At 36.2% G+C, this 16,033-nt stretch overlaps 1 protein-coding gene across 5 annotated transcripts in view; it reads left to right on the forward strand.

Annotated features, from left to right (window-relative positions):
* Nucleotides 1-16,033, forward strand: part of COL12A1 (collagen type XII alpha 1 chain) — a gene marked incomplete at its 5' end in the record, with an annotated part of 99,970 nt that overhangs the window by 38,581 nt on the left and 45,356 nt on the right. For all 5 annotated transcript variants that reach the window (XM_083856031.1, XM_083856027.1, XM_083856028.1 and 2 more), the window contains 16 exons: nucleotides 1,006-1,127; nucleotides 3,742-3,891; nucleotides 3,978-4,097; nucleotides 4,619-4,783; nucleotides 4,973-5,119; nucleotides 5,732-5,871; nucleotides 7,013-7,142; nucleotides 8,176-8,321; nucleotides 8,588-8,717; nucleotides 9,516-9,655; nucleotides 10,416-10,545; nucleotides 11,839-11,978; nucleotides 12,240-12,372; nucleotides 12,475-12,501; nucleotides 12,812-12,954; nucleotides 15,075-15,204. In XM_083856031.1, the coding sequence (XP_083712157.1) occupies nucleotides 1,006-1,127; nucleotides 3,742-3,891; nucleotides 3,978-4,097; nucleotides 4,619-4,783; nucleotides 4,973-5,119; nucleotides 5,732-5,871; nucleotides 7,013-7,142; nucleotides 8,176-8,321; nucleotides 8,588-8,717; nucleotides 9,516-9,655; nucleotides 10,416-10,545; nucleotides 11,839-11,978; nucleotides 12,240-12,372; nucleotides 12,475-12,501; nucleotides 12,812-12,954; nucleotides 15,075-15,204 (2,093 nt within the window). The remainder of the gene's footprint in view (nucleotides 1-1,005; nucleotides 1,128-3,741; nucleotides 3,892-3,977; nucleotides 4,098-4,618; nucleotides 4,784-4,972; nucleotides 5,120-5,731; nucleotides 5,872-7,012; nucleotides 7,143-8,175; nucleotides 8,322-8,587; nucleotides 8,718-9,515; nucleotides 9,656-10,415; nucleotides 10,546-11,838; nucleotides 11,979-12,239; nucleotides 12,373-12,474; nucleotides 12,502-12,811; nucleotides 12,955-15,074; nucleotides 15,205-16,033) is intronic.

Genomic DNA, 16,033 nt, shown 5'->3' on the forward strand with positions numbered 1-16,033 from the left:
CCAACCTAACCTTGATGCTCTGGGATGGGACACCCACAACTTCTCTGGGCAACCTGTTCAAATGTCACACCACCCTCACAGTAAAGCGCTTCTTCCTATATCTGATCTAAATCTACTCTCAGTTTAAAGCCATTACTCTCTGTCCTATTACTACATGCCCCTGTCTGAAGTACCTCTCCAGCTTTCTTTAGGCTCCCTTTAGGTGCTGGAAGCTTACCATAAGGTCTCCCCAAATTCTTCTCTTCTCTAGACTGAACAACCCCAACTCTTAGCCAGTCTTCAGAGTATAGGTACTCCATCCCTCTGATCATCTTTTTGATCTTCTTCTGAACCTATTACAAGAGGTGCAAGCCCTTCTTATATTGGTGGCTCCAGAGCTGGATGCTGTACTTCAGGTGGGGTCTCACATGAGCAGAATAGATGGTGAGAATCACGTCCCTTGACCTGCTGGTCACTTCTTGTGCAGCCCAGGCATCACTCCCAGTCCCTGCATTTGGCCTCTGTGACCTTTCAGCAGTGTATCTGGAGCACTTTTCAGTGAAAACTGAGGCAAAAATATAATTCAATACCTCAGCCTTCTCTATATCCTGGGTAACCAGGTATCCTGCTTTCTTCTGGAGAGGGCCCATTTTTTTCCCTCGTCTTCTTTTAATCATCGATGTACCATAGAAACTTTTCTTATTGCCCTTGATGTCCCTGGCCTCATTAAGTTCTATCAGGGCTTTAGCTTTCCTAACCTGATCTCTGGCTGCCTGGACAATTTCTCTTCACAGAATTAAATAACTTGAATGAGGAAGCCTATACATTTAAGTATAAAGTGTAAAATCAGCTTTTAAATTGTTGAAACATCAATGTCTTGTGGAAGAGCCAGTATTTGGGCTTCATGTTTTAGCACCTTCTTTTCCATGAGGTATTTTGTTCCTGTGAGAATTTAATAAGTGGAGTATTTAGCACTTAACTAGCCAAATTGACTTTAGTTAAAGTATACCTCTTTGACTATTTCAGGGCAGGAACTACCTATAAGGTAAATGTTTTTGGGATGTTTGAAGGAGGAGAGAGCAACCCCCTTGTTGGACAAGAGATGACCACCCTTTCAGATACTACTACGGAACCATTTTTATCTAGAGGTAAACATGACCTAATTGAAGAAAAGGCTGTTTTGTATTTTGGTTAAGAAAATATTGAAAGTTTACTACATTTCCTTTTTGTTTTCTAATGCATATACATACTTGTTTGCAGGATTCATTATATTGCTTTTCCTGGTGACATAAGCCCTGGTCTGAAATGACCACAAAGCATGCCTCAGTTCCCAGTTCTAGTCCTCTGCACCCTTCAGATGATCTTACAAAGATGATAACGCAGGCAACCTGTGTTTTGCTGATTATTCAAAGCCATCTGCATTGCATTTTCAAGCAGTCCACATCTGTGTTAAATCACATAAGTCCAAATTCTTGAACAGAGATCATGGCTCCTCTACAGGGGTCTTCACAAGGGTAGAACAAGGAATTTTAAGTAGATTGTTGGCCCTTTGCTTGTCCTTATATGGTGACTTTTCCTTTTAAGACTAAGATGACATAATGAACAAAGGTCTGATAGTTGGGAATGTCCTAGTGTTAATGTATATTATTTAAGTTTATATTCAACATAGTCATTGTTTAAACTTTTGGGTTTTTTCTGTAGTAGAAGGAGACTTTTTCACAAAGGCAATTGCAGTGTGCTCTCCAGTATCTGTTTGGGAGTTTCTCACTGTGTAGCTAGTAAACCTTTCTTTCAAGGTTTCTGTGAATGTTATGATATTATCTCCCTTTGGTGTGGTTAACAAGCCTCTACATGTTAATGTTTGTGCTCGCCATATCTCAATTATACCACCTGAAGAATGTTCCAGGGTTCAGACCTTCATGGAAAGCATAAAAAAGCAGGTCTGCTTCTGAATAGCCAAGTATACACAAATGAGTAAAGGCTTTTCTCCTCTGCCATTTCAATGCTTGCATAATCATCAGAGAGAATTTGGTGAGGAGAAAGAACCTAACTACAAAGTCCTTTCAGAGTTAAATAAAGAAAAAAGGTTTCTGACAGCTGACTGTATTGTTTTTCGCTTAGCCCACACTGGGCTGTGTAAAAAATAGTCATCTTGTATATAACTTTATTGAAACATTTTTAGAAACTTCTTAATTAATTGGTGTCCCCCCTCAGTCTAATAATAGGGGGTAAAACTGAAAAAACCTCCTAAAACAGGCCATCAATGACATTAGATTAAAGCTTTAATAAGTCTGGAAACAAAAATTGCACCAAGAGTGGTTTGTTATTTTTAATTATAGCAGGTCTCATTTCTATCTTCAGTGTTATACTTTTTAAGTTAATTAGTTCTACTAATGCATGGATTTGAGTCATAGTAAATATGAAAAATAAATTTATATCTTGGACTGTAAATGTAATAATAAATTATTTATTAATGGAGGGAAAAAAATAACCCTAGATCTGGCACATTTATCAGAATTTTCCATGTGAGGGAAAATATAGTATTTTGGAAGAAACATAAAAGTCAAAATAGATTAACTTTTATATTGTACATAAAGTTAACTTTAACTTCCATATTAAAGTTATGCATGCAATTTTTTGAACTAATATGGTTTGACTTAAACCCTACTCCCAACTGATTTTGTTGTCCTGACTAAAGACTAGATCTATATTTTCTGTGCAGAAGAGGATCATGCTTTTAACCCCCAGGTACATGGAATAGTTATACTCATGACTCTACAGTGTTGGATCAATTCTGTGGAACATATATGAAATCACAATATCTTTCAACTGTGATGAGTGTGGATGATTTTTCTCAATGGGATTTCTTCCATATAAAGACCAGAAGCTCTGATGGCAGGAAGCCAGAAAATTTGCAGCTGGTAACAGAATCTACAGGAAAAAAGAGAGAAAGGATTTTTTATTTTTTTTTTTTTTTTTTGCAAATGGCTGTAGATAAAATTATTGTGTCTTTCTGTTTTGTATAAATATTTTGTGATTTTCCTTGTGATGAAAACAATATGGTGCATATTTTATTTTGTAATTTGTAAACTGAAGATATCTGAAATAACTTCCTACCTTTTTGGAACATCGTAACTTTATATGAATGTTTGCTCTTGTTCCTTCTGTATCTCTTGACTTATGTTTATGCTTGTGTGTCTTCTCTGGATCATGCTCTTTCTTTTCTGTACATGCAAACTTCTATACCACATGTATTATTATGTCTTTTTCCCCTGAAAATTGAGGAATGCTATTTATTTGAAAATGATTGTAATATATGCTGTTAATCCCACTATTACATAGTTGAAAATTAATCAGTAGTTTAGCTATATGTGACAGACTAAAATACCATAAAATTTTATAATCTAATAGTGCTTACTGCTATATCAGTGATTCATTAAGTAGTCTTGTACAAAACTTCTGAAATCAAGTTATCAGCCATCTTTAAAGACCAAAACAGACAATGATATGACAATAGAAAACACTGGCCTTGACATTTGAAAAGCCTTATTTTTAAAGGAAACATACATGAAGGAATTTAGACAGCTTTTGCCATGGAACCAGTGACTAGTGTGAATAATGCTCTCAAATAGATCATACTTGACAGAGTGCCAGTGAATAAAACGAGCTATTTTGGAAGCTAACTCATGACATATGTCATCTAAAATGATGGGGAAAGAAACCCATCATGCTAAGGCTATATTTTTCTGGTTGACACGGCAGGTTTAGAGTGCAGAACCAGAGCAGAAGCTGATATTGTGCTGCTGGTGGATGGCTCATGGAGTATCGGGCGGCCAAATTTTAAAACCATCAGGAACTTCATTGCCCGTATTGTTGAAGTTTTTGATATTGGTCCTGACAAAGTACAGATTGGTAAGTTCTCATTTGTTGGAGGGAAAATGGAACATAACTGCTACGGAGACACATAATAACTGAATAAATTATGGCTTTTTTCCCAGGTCTTGCACAGTATAGTGGTGATCCCAGGACAGAATGGAATCTCAATGCTTACCGAACCAAGCAGTCTTTGTTAGAGGCTGTAGCCAATTTACCATACAAAGGAGGCAATACTCTAACTGGTAGGTCACAGTGCCAGGATTTTACTTGAGCTTCAGTGAAAATGGTTCTAGTAGCTGACCCTCATATTGTTCAGTGAACTCAAATGTGTCCATGATGAAAGGGACTTGGCAGTTCAGCTCAGTATGACTGGAAGAGAATAGGTCCAGCATAGGCTTATAAACTCAGCAGACACGTGTTAGAAGATATTTTGGGTGATGAAGAGCTTGTGTTGCCGTTGAGCCTCTGAGAAGAAGAAAGGTCAGTTCCATGTCAGGGTTGTGATGAAGACAACCAGGAACTGGAAGGAAGGGTAGTGGAAGTCAGGAAGGTGATGCACAATGGGTAAGAGAACACTGAATAGTATCAGTTGCTTAGAAATCTAGATGATGGGCTGCAACTAAAGTCAAAATGCTTCTAGAAGGAAATAAACCATGGAACTCTGTTGTCAGAACGAAGTCACTAGGACACACTAATTTCTTCTTCTGTGACTACTATATGAAAGTAGTTCACAGTGATGGTTACTTCCTTTGTGTCATGCTAGGAATGGCCTTGGATTTCATCCTAAGAAACAACTTCAAACCAGTTGCTGGCTTAAGGCCCAGAGCTCGCAAAATTGGTGTTCTCATCACTGATGGCAAATCACAGGATGATGTAGTCACCCCTTCAAGAAAACTCAAAGATGAGGGAGTGGAACTGTATGCAATTGGTAAGTACTCTAGCAAGGGATGGCTTACAGCAACCCCCTCCTGCTCATCTGCTAAATGGGCAGAGAAGTGGCCATATACGTAAGTACATAAAAGATTATTCAAATAATGTGTTTAGGTACTTAATTGCATGTTATTGTGCTTTATGGGCATAATTTGTAACAGGTTTTGTTTTCTTCTTCTCTTGTAAGGTATTAAAAATGCAGATGAAAATGAATTGAAGCAGATCGCAACGGATCCAGATGACATCCATGCTTACAATGTTGCAGATTTCTCCTTCCTGGCTAACATTGTTGATAATGTTACCACGAATCTGTGTAACAGTGTGAAAGGTCCAGGTACATTGTATTTTCAGTCTCTCATTCTTTTTCCATTTATGTGCTTGCACTGCTAATTCCTTTTTATTACTTATTGGGAACACTGTGTTAGCTGTGGGCTGTTTTTTCAGCTGCTGGTGTGAGGAAGTTGTGCAGACCACCTGGACTACCCTGCAGGGGTTCTTCCTTTCCTTCCAGCAGTGACTATGTTATAACTAACACAGCATGACATTGCTGGATGTGCCTTCTTTTTCTCCCTAGAATCGTAGAGTATCTTTCTTAGTGTGTCAGCTTTTTATTCATTGTGGCATGTGTTTTGATGATACTCATCCAATAAGGAAAATCTTAGCACCCCTGCTCTTTTCAAGTATTAATATCTGACAGCACAAAACCAAAGCTGAGCATGGTAAAACAGTAACATTAGCTGATGGTTCTTCAGTGAAGCACTGGTGTTGAAGGTGGAATAGGAATTACAAGGGAACTTGTTTAGTCTTGAGTGTGTTAAGGTGTGCCATCTCTTTGTGCAGTTGTAAGAATACTGAGGAAAAAGAAATGTAAGCAACTACATGAAGTGCTTTTTTTCTCTTCTGATAAGATAAATGAATACCTTTTTAATTCATTTCCCTCTTGCAGGTGATTTGCCACCTCCTTCAAATTTAGTTATTTCGGAAGTGACACCTCGTTCTTTCAGATTGAGATGGACCCCACCTCCTGAGAGTGTTGATAGATACAGAGTGGAATATTATCCTACCTCTGGAGGTAGCCCTAAACAGGTTAGTAATGCATGTTTATCTTTGACATTTTCCAGTACAACCTTGAATTTCCACATCATGGTAATATAATTCTGAATTGGTGCTGAGTAGGTTATAATAGTAACTTAAAAATGCTTCTAAGGTCACAAATATCATGCTTTGGTAAATGATACTCAAAATTACAAAAATAACAGCATATACATTATTTTGGTTGCTTTAATATCATGAATCCAGAAGCAAAATATATTTCTTATAAAGAGTTGACTTCTATTTCTAGTAACTCCTTTATTTTCATATTCCACTGTAATATATTAGTTGAAATATGTCTGTAATAGAAATTTTCTGACCATACTCATGGGAAGGCGCCTATTCTTTTAATGCATTTTCTTCTTTGTAGAAAACAAGACAGTGGGGGATACAGGTTGTAAGAAGTGCTTAGATTAATGCTATATGACTCCAAACTGTTTATTGCACAGGATCAAACTTGTGGTTATTACTTCTCTAGACAGACAGCCAGTGGCTGGCAAGTCTTGGTTCTAGGAAATCTGAATTGCTCATTACCCTCTTTAACCAAACAGAATAGTATTTAGGAAAATGAAGTGTTTAGGAGACTGTAGTTAGGTGCCTCTCCTACCTAGATCTGAACTTCCCATCTCCGATTGTGGATTTTAAATCTTAACTCATATTTGGCTCATGGGGAGTTCAAGATTTGGCCTTTGAGTAAAGTTTGAGCTATTGTTCCAGTGCACACTGACTTTACAGTTTGACTACTTCCTGGCATTTCTGTTCTGCAAGGTTTTGCTATTGCCTTGTGCTGTAACCATCTAGATTATCCTGTATTTTGAATTTTTTTCCCAAAGTGGCCCTTTTTCTTTACGTTCTTTAGTGATATAGAAGTGTAAACCATGTGTGAAGTCAGAATGAACTCTAAGTGATGCTAAGCAGATCCAGCTCAATTTGAAACAAGTGCCTGTCTGAGATTTCCCTGCAGCTTGCTTTGCAAAAATAATGTTATATTGTCAGACAAAACGTATACAAAATTAGGACCAGACTTATCTCCTTGTCATTGATTTCTGCAGTTTCACAAGGAATGATTTCTTTTCTTAGAGATAAGATTATAAACATATTTGCCTTACAGTGATTAACATTGCTTCTCTTGCAGTTTTACGTAAGTAGGATGGAAAGAACAACAGTTCTGAAAGATCTGCAACCTGAAACAGAATATGTGGTTAATGTGTTTTCTGTGGTAGAAGATGAAAGCAGTGAACCTCTGATCGGCAGAGAAACAACTTGTAAGTTAGAAATGGGTCTTGAATAACATGTTAACAGCCAGTTTGGCACCTGGGGAGCTGTCCAGTAGAACTTTTAGCATGATGGATTTTCTTCTTAGCAGAAGTAAAATATTTCATTTGAATTACCAATCTGTAATTGTGTTACTCTGGTTGTTCAGACCTTGTTGTCCAGAAGAGTTCAGCAAAGCGAAACTGCAGTGTGGTAGAAAATATTTGTCCCAGCTTCTTTCTAGGCTCATAAAGCATGGCTGTATAAAACTAGGACAACAAACATGAATTACAAGACAGAGTTTATAAATTCCTGAAATCTGATCACAAACAAATGTGGACTCCTTCATTTTTATGCTAGGTAATTAATTCCTGCTACCACAATACAGAATTATTTCTAATTAGCAAAAGCTAATTCAACACATTTATGCCACTTCTATGAGTTATAAGTCAGCTATGTTTCTCCTATGAGCTGTCTACATGATTGATTTCAGGTATATTTGTGCTGTATGCAGCATAGGGTGACTCTTCTGCCTCTTTAATAATACCAAATGTTTGCTGTTCATTTCACTTCTTTATTTTGTATTATGCTTGTCAAAAATCTTTAAAACGTGTGTATAATTTTTATAAAGTCTGTGTTACTTTTTGATATGGTTTCATGGAAACTTTTTATTTATTTAATAATTTGAGAAATATAGAAAACAAAAAGAAAATCCTCTTTGTTATAGATCCCAAGCCAGTCATGGTGTTTCATATTAGAATTTTCAAGTGAGTTAATATTGCTTTTAAGAAGAATAAAATATTCCAGTGCAGACTTGTAAGAGTTTTAGCTGTGTATATAGAAAATCTGTGGCCACATTTAAAGTGGGATGACCATTACCTCATTGTTAAAGTAAGAATTTAAATACCTCTGTTTGCAGATCACATCTCTGCTACCCATAACATACCCTAATACCCATGTGCAATATTCTCAGTGGCATGACCTGTCATATAAAATACTAAGAAGCTGAAAGAAATAAATTAATACATATTTTTTATTTGACAGTGCCAATCTCTTCAGTTAGAAACTTGAATGTTTATGACATCGGATCAACTTACATGCGAGTGAGATGGGAACCTCTCAATGGAGCTACTGGTTATTTGTTAACATATGAACCTGTGAATGCTACAGTCCCAACCCCAGAGAAAGAGGTAAGAGAATTTGTCTTTGCTACCTGTACTTTACCAAAAATAAATTAAGAAAAACTGTTAGACTATCATAGTAGCCAAAAGACTGGCATGTACTTCTTGAAGTGCAGTGAACTTACTGGGATATTATATACAATGACATCAGTCAGGAAACTGTAAATATACTGCGAATCTCACAAACAAAATTCTCTTGAAGTTAAATCATTGCTTGCTTTTCTGCCATGGCTTTCTTCAAGTTTTAAACATGGTGTGTTATTTTTCATGTGCAGATGCGTGTGGGACCCTCAGTGAATGAGGTGCAGCTGGTAGATCTCATCCCCAACACCGAGTACACTTTAACAGCTTACGTACTGTTTGGTGATATGAAGAGTGACCCACTCACCACACAGGAAGTGACATGTATGGACATCTTCATTTTTGCTTTGTTATTGCTTCAGCAATACTTAATTTTATATTATAGTTCATGCAACAGTTTTTATAGTATCCATTTCATTTAGAAGACCATCTTAACCATGTTTTCTGCATTTTCTAAAGATACATACATTTTCTGAAGACCTCAAAGACAATTTCAATGAGAAGAGTCCCACTACTAAAAGGGGAACAATATAATTTTTAACTTGAATAATGAAGGAAGTCTTGAGATCACAGTGTTTTTGAAAGGTTTCAATTTTGCTTGTATTGATTTAGAAACCTTGTTCCCAAATTCAGACATCCTCTTAAGCATAGAAATTACTAAAGAAACATGTTATATCAAGAAAAAAATAGGTCTAAAAATGGCTTCCTTTTTATGCTTTTCCTTAAACATTTCCTATTGGCAGAGGCATGCTTCTGGTCTAGATGCATGCAGCATGGTTACTTTCATGTCCTTTAAAATTTTAAAGCACTAACCATAGATGAAACGTGGCTATCATCACCAAAAATTATGGTCTTAATCCCTGATATTACTGGAAGTATTGTGTTCTTAAGTTACAAAAATGAAACTACCATAGTTCATAGCTATTTTGCTCATTGCTGGGAAAATAAGCTTCTGAACTCTCTCATCTAATGCCCAGGACAATGAACTTGTCAGAAAGTGATTGTTTCCATTCACTGAAAAGACTTTCACTGAAAGACATGAACAGAATTCACTTTCATCCGTGAGAGACCTATACCTCTGCTATGAACAGCATTCAGTTACTACTATCATTATTTTTGCAGTACCTTTGCCTGGACCCAGAGGTTTAACAATTCGGGATGTTACTCACAGCACCATGAATGTGGTTTGGGATCCTGCCCCAGGAAAAGTTCGAAAATACATCCTAAGATACAAAATAGCTGATGATGCTGATGTAAAGGAGGTAAAATTTTTAAAATACTAGGAAAGTTTTATTTTGAGAAACAGGATTACTAAAATAATAGTAAAGATAATGTTATAACCCACCAGTGAGAATAAAGAACATCAGTTCATAGTGATTGCAGTCAGGAGACAGTATTGATTTCTTGGATATTGAATGAATACAAGATAGAATTTTTGGGTACTCCTTTCTTCCTCTTCCTCTTCCTCTAGAGAGGAAAAATCCTTAAACTGACTCAAGAATTTTCATATGTTTTGGTAAATACCATTTTGATGCTCTGCTTAAATATTATACTTGCCAAGGTCTAAGAACAACTTACAATTAAGAGGACAGGATAGTGTAATAAAGGTATATTAGCCCCTTTGCCTAGTGACAGAACATATGTCAGCATTGTTAGAGATGTCTTTTAGTTATGCATTTCTAGTTATGTTTCCTTAATTGTGCTACTAAGCATAAACTAGCTCTTGGAGAATTAAATTTGTTTTTTAAAGCCAGAATTTTCCAAAGTTTCAGCCTGCATCCTTACTTCCAAAGGAATAAAGCAGTGAATGATCCACAAGTACTATGTGTATCTGTTATAATATGTTTTGAAAGGAATTAGTAGAGGACACTCAGTTTTCAGGTGTAAATTTAAGGGCAAATGGCAGAACTTTGTGCAGAATACATCTTTGTTTTTCAGTGCAGGAATTGCTACCATTAGACCTTATGCAGAGTACAAAATAGAGCAATTTACAATCTTTTAAGTCACTATTTTAATTCTTAGGTGGAACTTGACAGACTCAAAACAAGCATTACTCTCTCTGACCTTTCCTCCCAAACACTGTACAATGTAAAAGTTGTTGCTGTATATGATGAAGGGGAATCCATACCAACAAATGCAGAAGCTGTCACTCGTAAGTTTTCCTAACAATCATTCTCATGGTTGCTTTTGCCTTATGTTTAAGTGGTGTGTGTTGCAACATATTATTAAGTTTAGGTGGAGCTCTAATTTAATCTGAGAAATACTTCATTGGCACTTGCAGCATTATTTGCAATATAATAAACCTCAGGAATCTTAGATGAGTTGCATCTTACTGCAGTGAACACTGACATTGCAGTCTGCAGAGATGTGAAGAGCCACAGATGCAAAACTATTTCTATTTAAATACTGAAGGAGAAGTGTAGGTATAGAATTGATAAGAAAATATGAGGACAGAGGAAAGATTTAGCAAGTCTACGCAGGAATCTAGGCAAGTGAGTAAGAAGCTAGGTCATTTACTAGAGGATTAGAGAGACACCGTCCTGCTCTGATCCAAGAGAGTTTTTGCATCATGGAATGCTAAAGCAGCATTTATTTTTAGAGAATAATTAAGGCAGCATTTGAACGACCTCAACAAACAGAGGCAAGGAAATGGAACTGCACAAGCTCTAAGAGCTGATCTCCATACAAGAGATGTGAAAGACTGAAAGAAGAAAGCAGCTATCAAGGAAGTTGTCATCCTGATCAAGGCTTAAGATTTAAGAATATAGTTAACCAGAAAAGCTATAATAGAAAAGAGTGATTTTATCTTTTCACTACCCCTACATCTGGTGTGAAGGAGAAGAAAAACCCCTTGCTGTTGCAATAGTCTTTGCTCTGTAGTGTGGTTTTGTGTGAATATGTGTGTAAGGAAAGAAGAGGAAAGGTCTGCCAAAGAAATTATTTCTAGATTAATTCCCTGATTCTACCTATTTACGTATTTATTCCCAGTGGCTATAATATTTCCCTTCCTTAACCTACAGTTAACCTCTGTGAATTCTTTCTAAATAAGTGGTGACTTATTTGGCTTATATAAAGAATTTTAACATTTGTGAGAAACTTGTGCAGGAACTTGACCTGTGTCTATGGGAGTTTTTATTCACTTCATATAACTCCAAAAATTAACAGCCAGGTCTTCAGTTGTTTTGAGTAGGCATGTGAGTTGTGACCTCTGCTGAGGTCTGTTTTATCAGATGATGACCTAATGATGTGACCTTATGAAGGATGATTTCCTTTGTGTAAGCGGACTGGGTTATACAACGTTTGATTGTAGTCATTAGAAGAATGGTAACTGAGAGATGAATCTTCTACATAATCTTCTAAATTATTTGTATTAGTAATTCCTTTGTTTAACTGTATTTATTTTGTAGTTATATTTTGTGGAATATTTTTCCTTTTGTCATAATAGAGCCTGTGCCAGCACCAGTCAATCTCAGAATCACAGATATAAACACGAATAGTTTCAGAGGTACTTGGGATCATGGAGCTCCAGATGTGTCTCTATATAGAATAACATGGGGGGTCTATGGAAGAGCAGAAAAACAGGAGGTAAGAATAGATAGCTACCTTATGCTTTTGTGGGCAGTCTCTCAGAGGGTGTATTTTTTAACTCAGAAATATAATTGATAAATGGCCTATAACTTGGAAATTCAGTGAGAAGTTGTAGGACACATACTTACAGCCATGTTCAGTGATGTTACTGAGTAAAAAGTTACTCAATTATATCCCACTATCTGTTTGCCTGTTTCATTTGTGTGTTTTGGTTTTATTTATTTATCTTTTCCTCTTTTCTCTTAATTTCTTCACAAGACTATCTTAAATGGGGATGAGAATAGTTTGGTCTTTGAAAATTTGAATCCAGATACATTATATGATGTCTCAGTTACTGCCATCTATCCTGATGAATCAGAAAGTGATGAGCTCATTGGCAGTGAACGAACATGTAAGTAAATAAAGGGATTCTGCATATTGTTATTCATAGTTATTAAAACAGAAGGCATACACATACAAGAATTCTGAAAATTTTTTCTACTTTTTTTCCTAGTACCCTTGGTACCTATCACTACACAAGGTAAGAATCTGAATTTCCAGGTACCATTTTATTGAAGGAAACTCATAGTTCTCTTTTTCTAAACTGTGATGAATGTTGACATTAAAAAGCTGAGATCATTTAATAAATATTATTGTGTATTTGGAAGAATAGTAAACACTAGATTACCACATGTTTATTATTTTACAAATATTACAGTTTATGTTCCCCTGTACTTAAAACTTTCTGCTCTTGATCAAGCATTTATGCAGCCCTAAAAGTAAGAATGAAATGTTTGTCTCTGCTTTTTGGTGAACTACATATTTATTTGTTTCTTTATTATGCTTCTCAGCCCCAAAGAGTGGGCCACGAAACCTCCAGGTGTACAATGCAACTTCACACAGTTTGACTGTCAAATGGGATCCTGCCAGTGGTCGAGTGCAGAGATACAGGATCATTTACCAGCCTATCAGTGGGGATGGCCCTGAACAGTCAGTAAGTAATTTTGAAGTGCTAAGATATTCAAACTTAAATACAAAGTAATCCAATAGAATAATTTCTTTTCAAAGCACAACACTGTATACATTAATCACCTTTTACGTGAAGACTTATATTTGTAGTGAATAAGTATATACTCTCACCTTGTTTTTCTCCCCTTTCAAATCAAAGTTAGAATACTCTTAATTGAGCAGCAATAACTTTGGATGCATCCTGCTTTCTCAAAAATCGTGTAATTGCAGACTCATCTAGATTGGAAAAGATCTTTGAGTTCATAAACTCCAACTGCTTATCCATGGATAAAACTAAAATAAAGTGTGTTGAGGAATAAGTCAATCAGCATCTAAGGCTACAAATTACAGATACCGGTAACAACAACCAATAGTACAGACTACCATGACTATATTCACAGTCCAGAGTTCTCCTTCATTTTCACAGTGTGGTTCTCATGCTATCAGAAAATTTTGCCATGGAACATGTTGTGAACAGTTGAGACTGTCTCTCACCACTCTAGAGTCAAAATGACCACACAGAGATAGCAGTTGCAATGAGAAATCGATGCAAAGTGTGTGCTAATTAAGTATTTAAGGTATTTTAGACTCTTTTACTATAAGAAGCTGTAATGCTATGGAGAGACAGTACTGCATGATCAGCCAGTTTTCCCTGTGTTGTCAGCACCAACTGTTTTGACTGCTGGCAGCCTATGAAACACAGCTTGGGAAAGGTAATTCAGTCAGACTGTTTATTAGACATGTGTGCTACTTAAAATTACCCCAATCTGTAGTGGGAGGCTGTTGTGGTTACTGTCACATGAGTCAGAGGAGCAGTCTCAGATGAGAACCACATTCATTTAGCTTACTCCTTTAACTGCAGATCACACATGTTCAGAAGTATATCTAGGAATATTTACTTTAGAATCAGTTGGTTATTTACATACCCATTTTAACTCTCTTCTGAATGACATACATTTGGGTTGAGGTAATTGAAATGTATATTGAGCAGTTAAACACAATTTTAGTGAGAAATTGCTAGAGGAATAAGGAACAGCAATAAGTTTAATTAATATCTGTAATTAATTTCTGACAGTGGAGTAAAAAAGGGAATTATGATCATTCTCTTGAAATCTGTGCAAAGAATATGATTAATAGACTTAATTTCTTACTGCTGGATAGAGTCAAGCAGTGACAGTTGGAGAAAACACCTACATTTAAGGAGAGCACACACAGAACTCTCATAGTCTGTTCATGGCATTTAATGTCTGTTTGCAAATGACTTATATGATCATAATTTCTTGTCTTCTTTTGTAGCTCCAATATTTTATTAAACTGTAGATGCTGGGTAGGCAGTAGAACAGTCCCCAGCAAAGTATTTAAAATATAATTTCTAGAGGGTTTTTATTGCCCTGTCTGACTTTTAATGGCCTCAGAACCAAGAGGAATCACAGATTATTTGAAGAAAGAAAACAAGTTCTGCAAAAACTGCACACAGAACTACAGCAACTGAATCATGATCATTTAGGGCCAGGATTTGAAAGGCAATCAGATACTAAAATGTGGAGACAGCCATGATGGGATGATAAAAGCATTAGTGCTTTGAAAGGAGCTTTGTACACTTGAGTACAAAACCCCCCTTTGATTATAAGTTAAAATAGTCTGCTTGTAAATTAAAATAATTTACTGCTATGAAATGTGAAGATGTGTTAGTGCTTGCTTGTCAGATCTTCATCAGCAGATGATTTGAAGCATTATGCTGAGCATGTTAGCTGAATAGGCTTTGAAAACCTGCAGATAGTCTTAAAAGTACAAAGAATGATGGGAGTTACAATATAATTTGTACTGGTACAGAACTGGGAGTTTCTATATAATTGTGGTTGTATGCAAGTTTGAAGATTTTAAGGAATAGTGGCTTTGTGTCCAAACTTGCTAAAACTAATATGTACTAATTATATACTACTGTTCAATGTCTACTCTCAGTGTCAGTCACAGGAAAAAAGCGTCATTTGATACATCACAGTGTTTTCCACTCTGCATCAAACACTTGTGTGTTTTACTGTAGTAGTAAGCACAAAAGAGACAGTATAACAGGGTTTTCAGTATTTTCCTTTTGTTTTGCTGCAGACTACTGTTGGAGGACGACAGAACAGTGTGGTGATACAGAAGCTGCAGCCTGACACACAATATGCTATTACTGTGTCATCAACGTACGCAGATGGGGAGGGGGGACGAATGACAGGACGAGGCAGAACCAGTAAGTAACTTCTTCAGGTCTTCTTATTAGGTACAGAGCAATATTGATGTACTGCTTGTCAGAAGGGCTGAGAAAACTTTCTTGTAGTGAAATTCATCCCATCTGTGTTTGTCCTATGTCCTTTGGTGGCTTTCAAGTTTCTGAAGTAAGAACATGGTCAGCCTACTGGCTGTAGAGAAACCCTGGATCACTGCCTTTGGCTGTATGCCCAGTTTTTACAGCTGAGAGAAATGCTAATTTTACTATGGAACTTCTTCCTAATTTTAATTTGTTTAATTGTTTTATGCCATAATGTAGAAAACACCTTAAAGCATCTGAAGGCATGTTACTCTCATATATATGTGTGCTTTTAAGTACCTTCAGTTGAGAGGCTGACCTTCATAGTGTGCACTTTAGTACTCCACCATTTTATATTGATGTATTCTCTTGATCCTGCTGTAGAAATCACTGAGTGATTTGCTATCAGAGACACTCCAGGAATAAAACCCATTTTGATATATTTATTTAATTATTTATTTAACTACAAAATTATTAATTCAGTTGCATTTACTTTAATTATGAGCTTGCAATGGAAAGTCAGACCAATGGGTTTGGTGAGGAATGAAGAAAAAAATCCTAATGAACTCATTGCATAATTCCAAAATAGTGTCCATAAATAAATTTTTCTAACTAGCATTGTTTGTGGTGTTGGATAGGGTTGATGTGTTCTGATTGATGAAGATAAATAAGATTTAACATGAGCTACTAAATATATTTTAAAATTTTTCTAAGGATACATTACAGAGGCATGATCTGACAGCAAAAAGGAGAGAATAGGATTCCACATTTC

The sequence above is a fragment of the Zosterops lateralis genome (assembly GCF_965231275.1).
Source record: "Zosterops lateralis genome assembly, chromosome: 3".
In the NCBI taxonomy this organism is placed as follows: Eukaryota; Metazoa; Chordata; class Aves; order Passeriformes; family Zosteropidae; genus Zosterops; species Zosterops lateralis.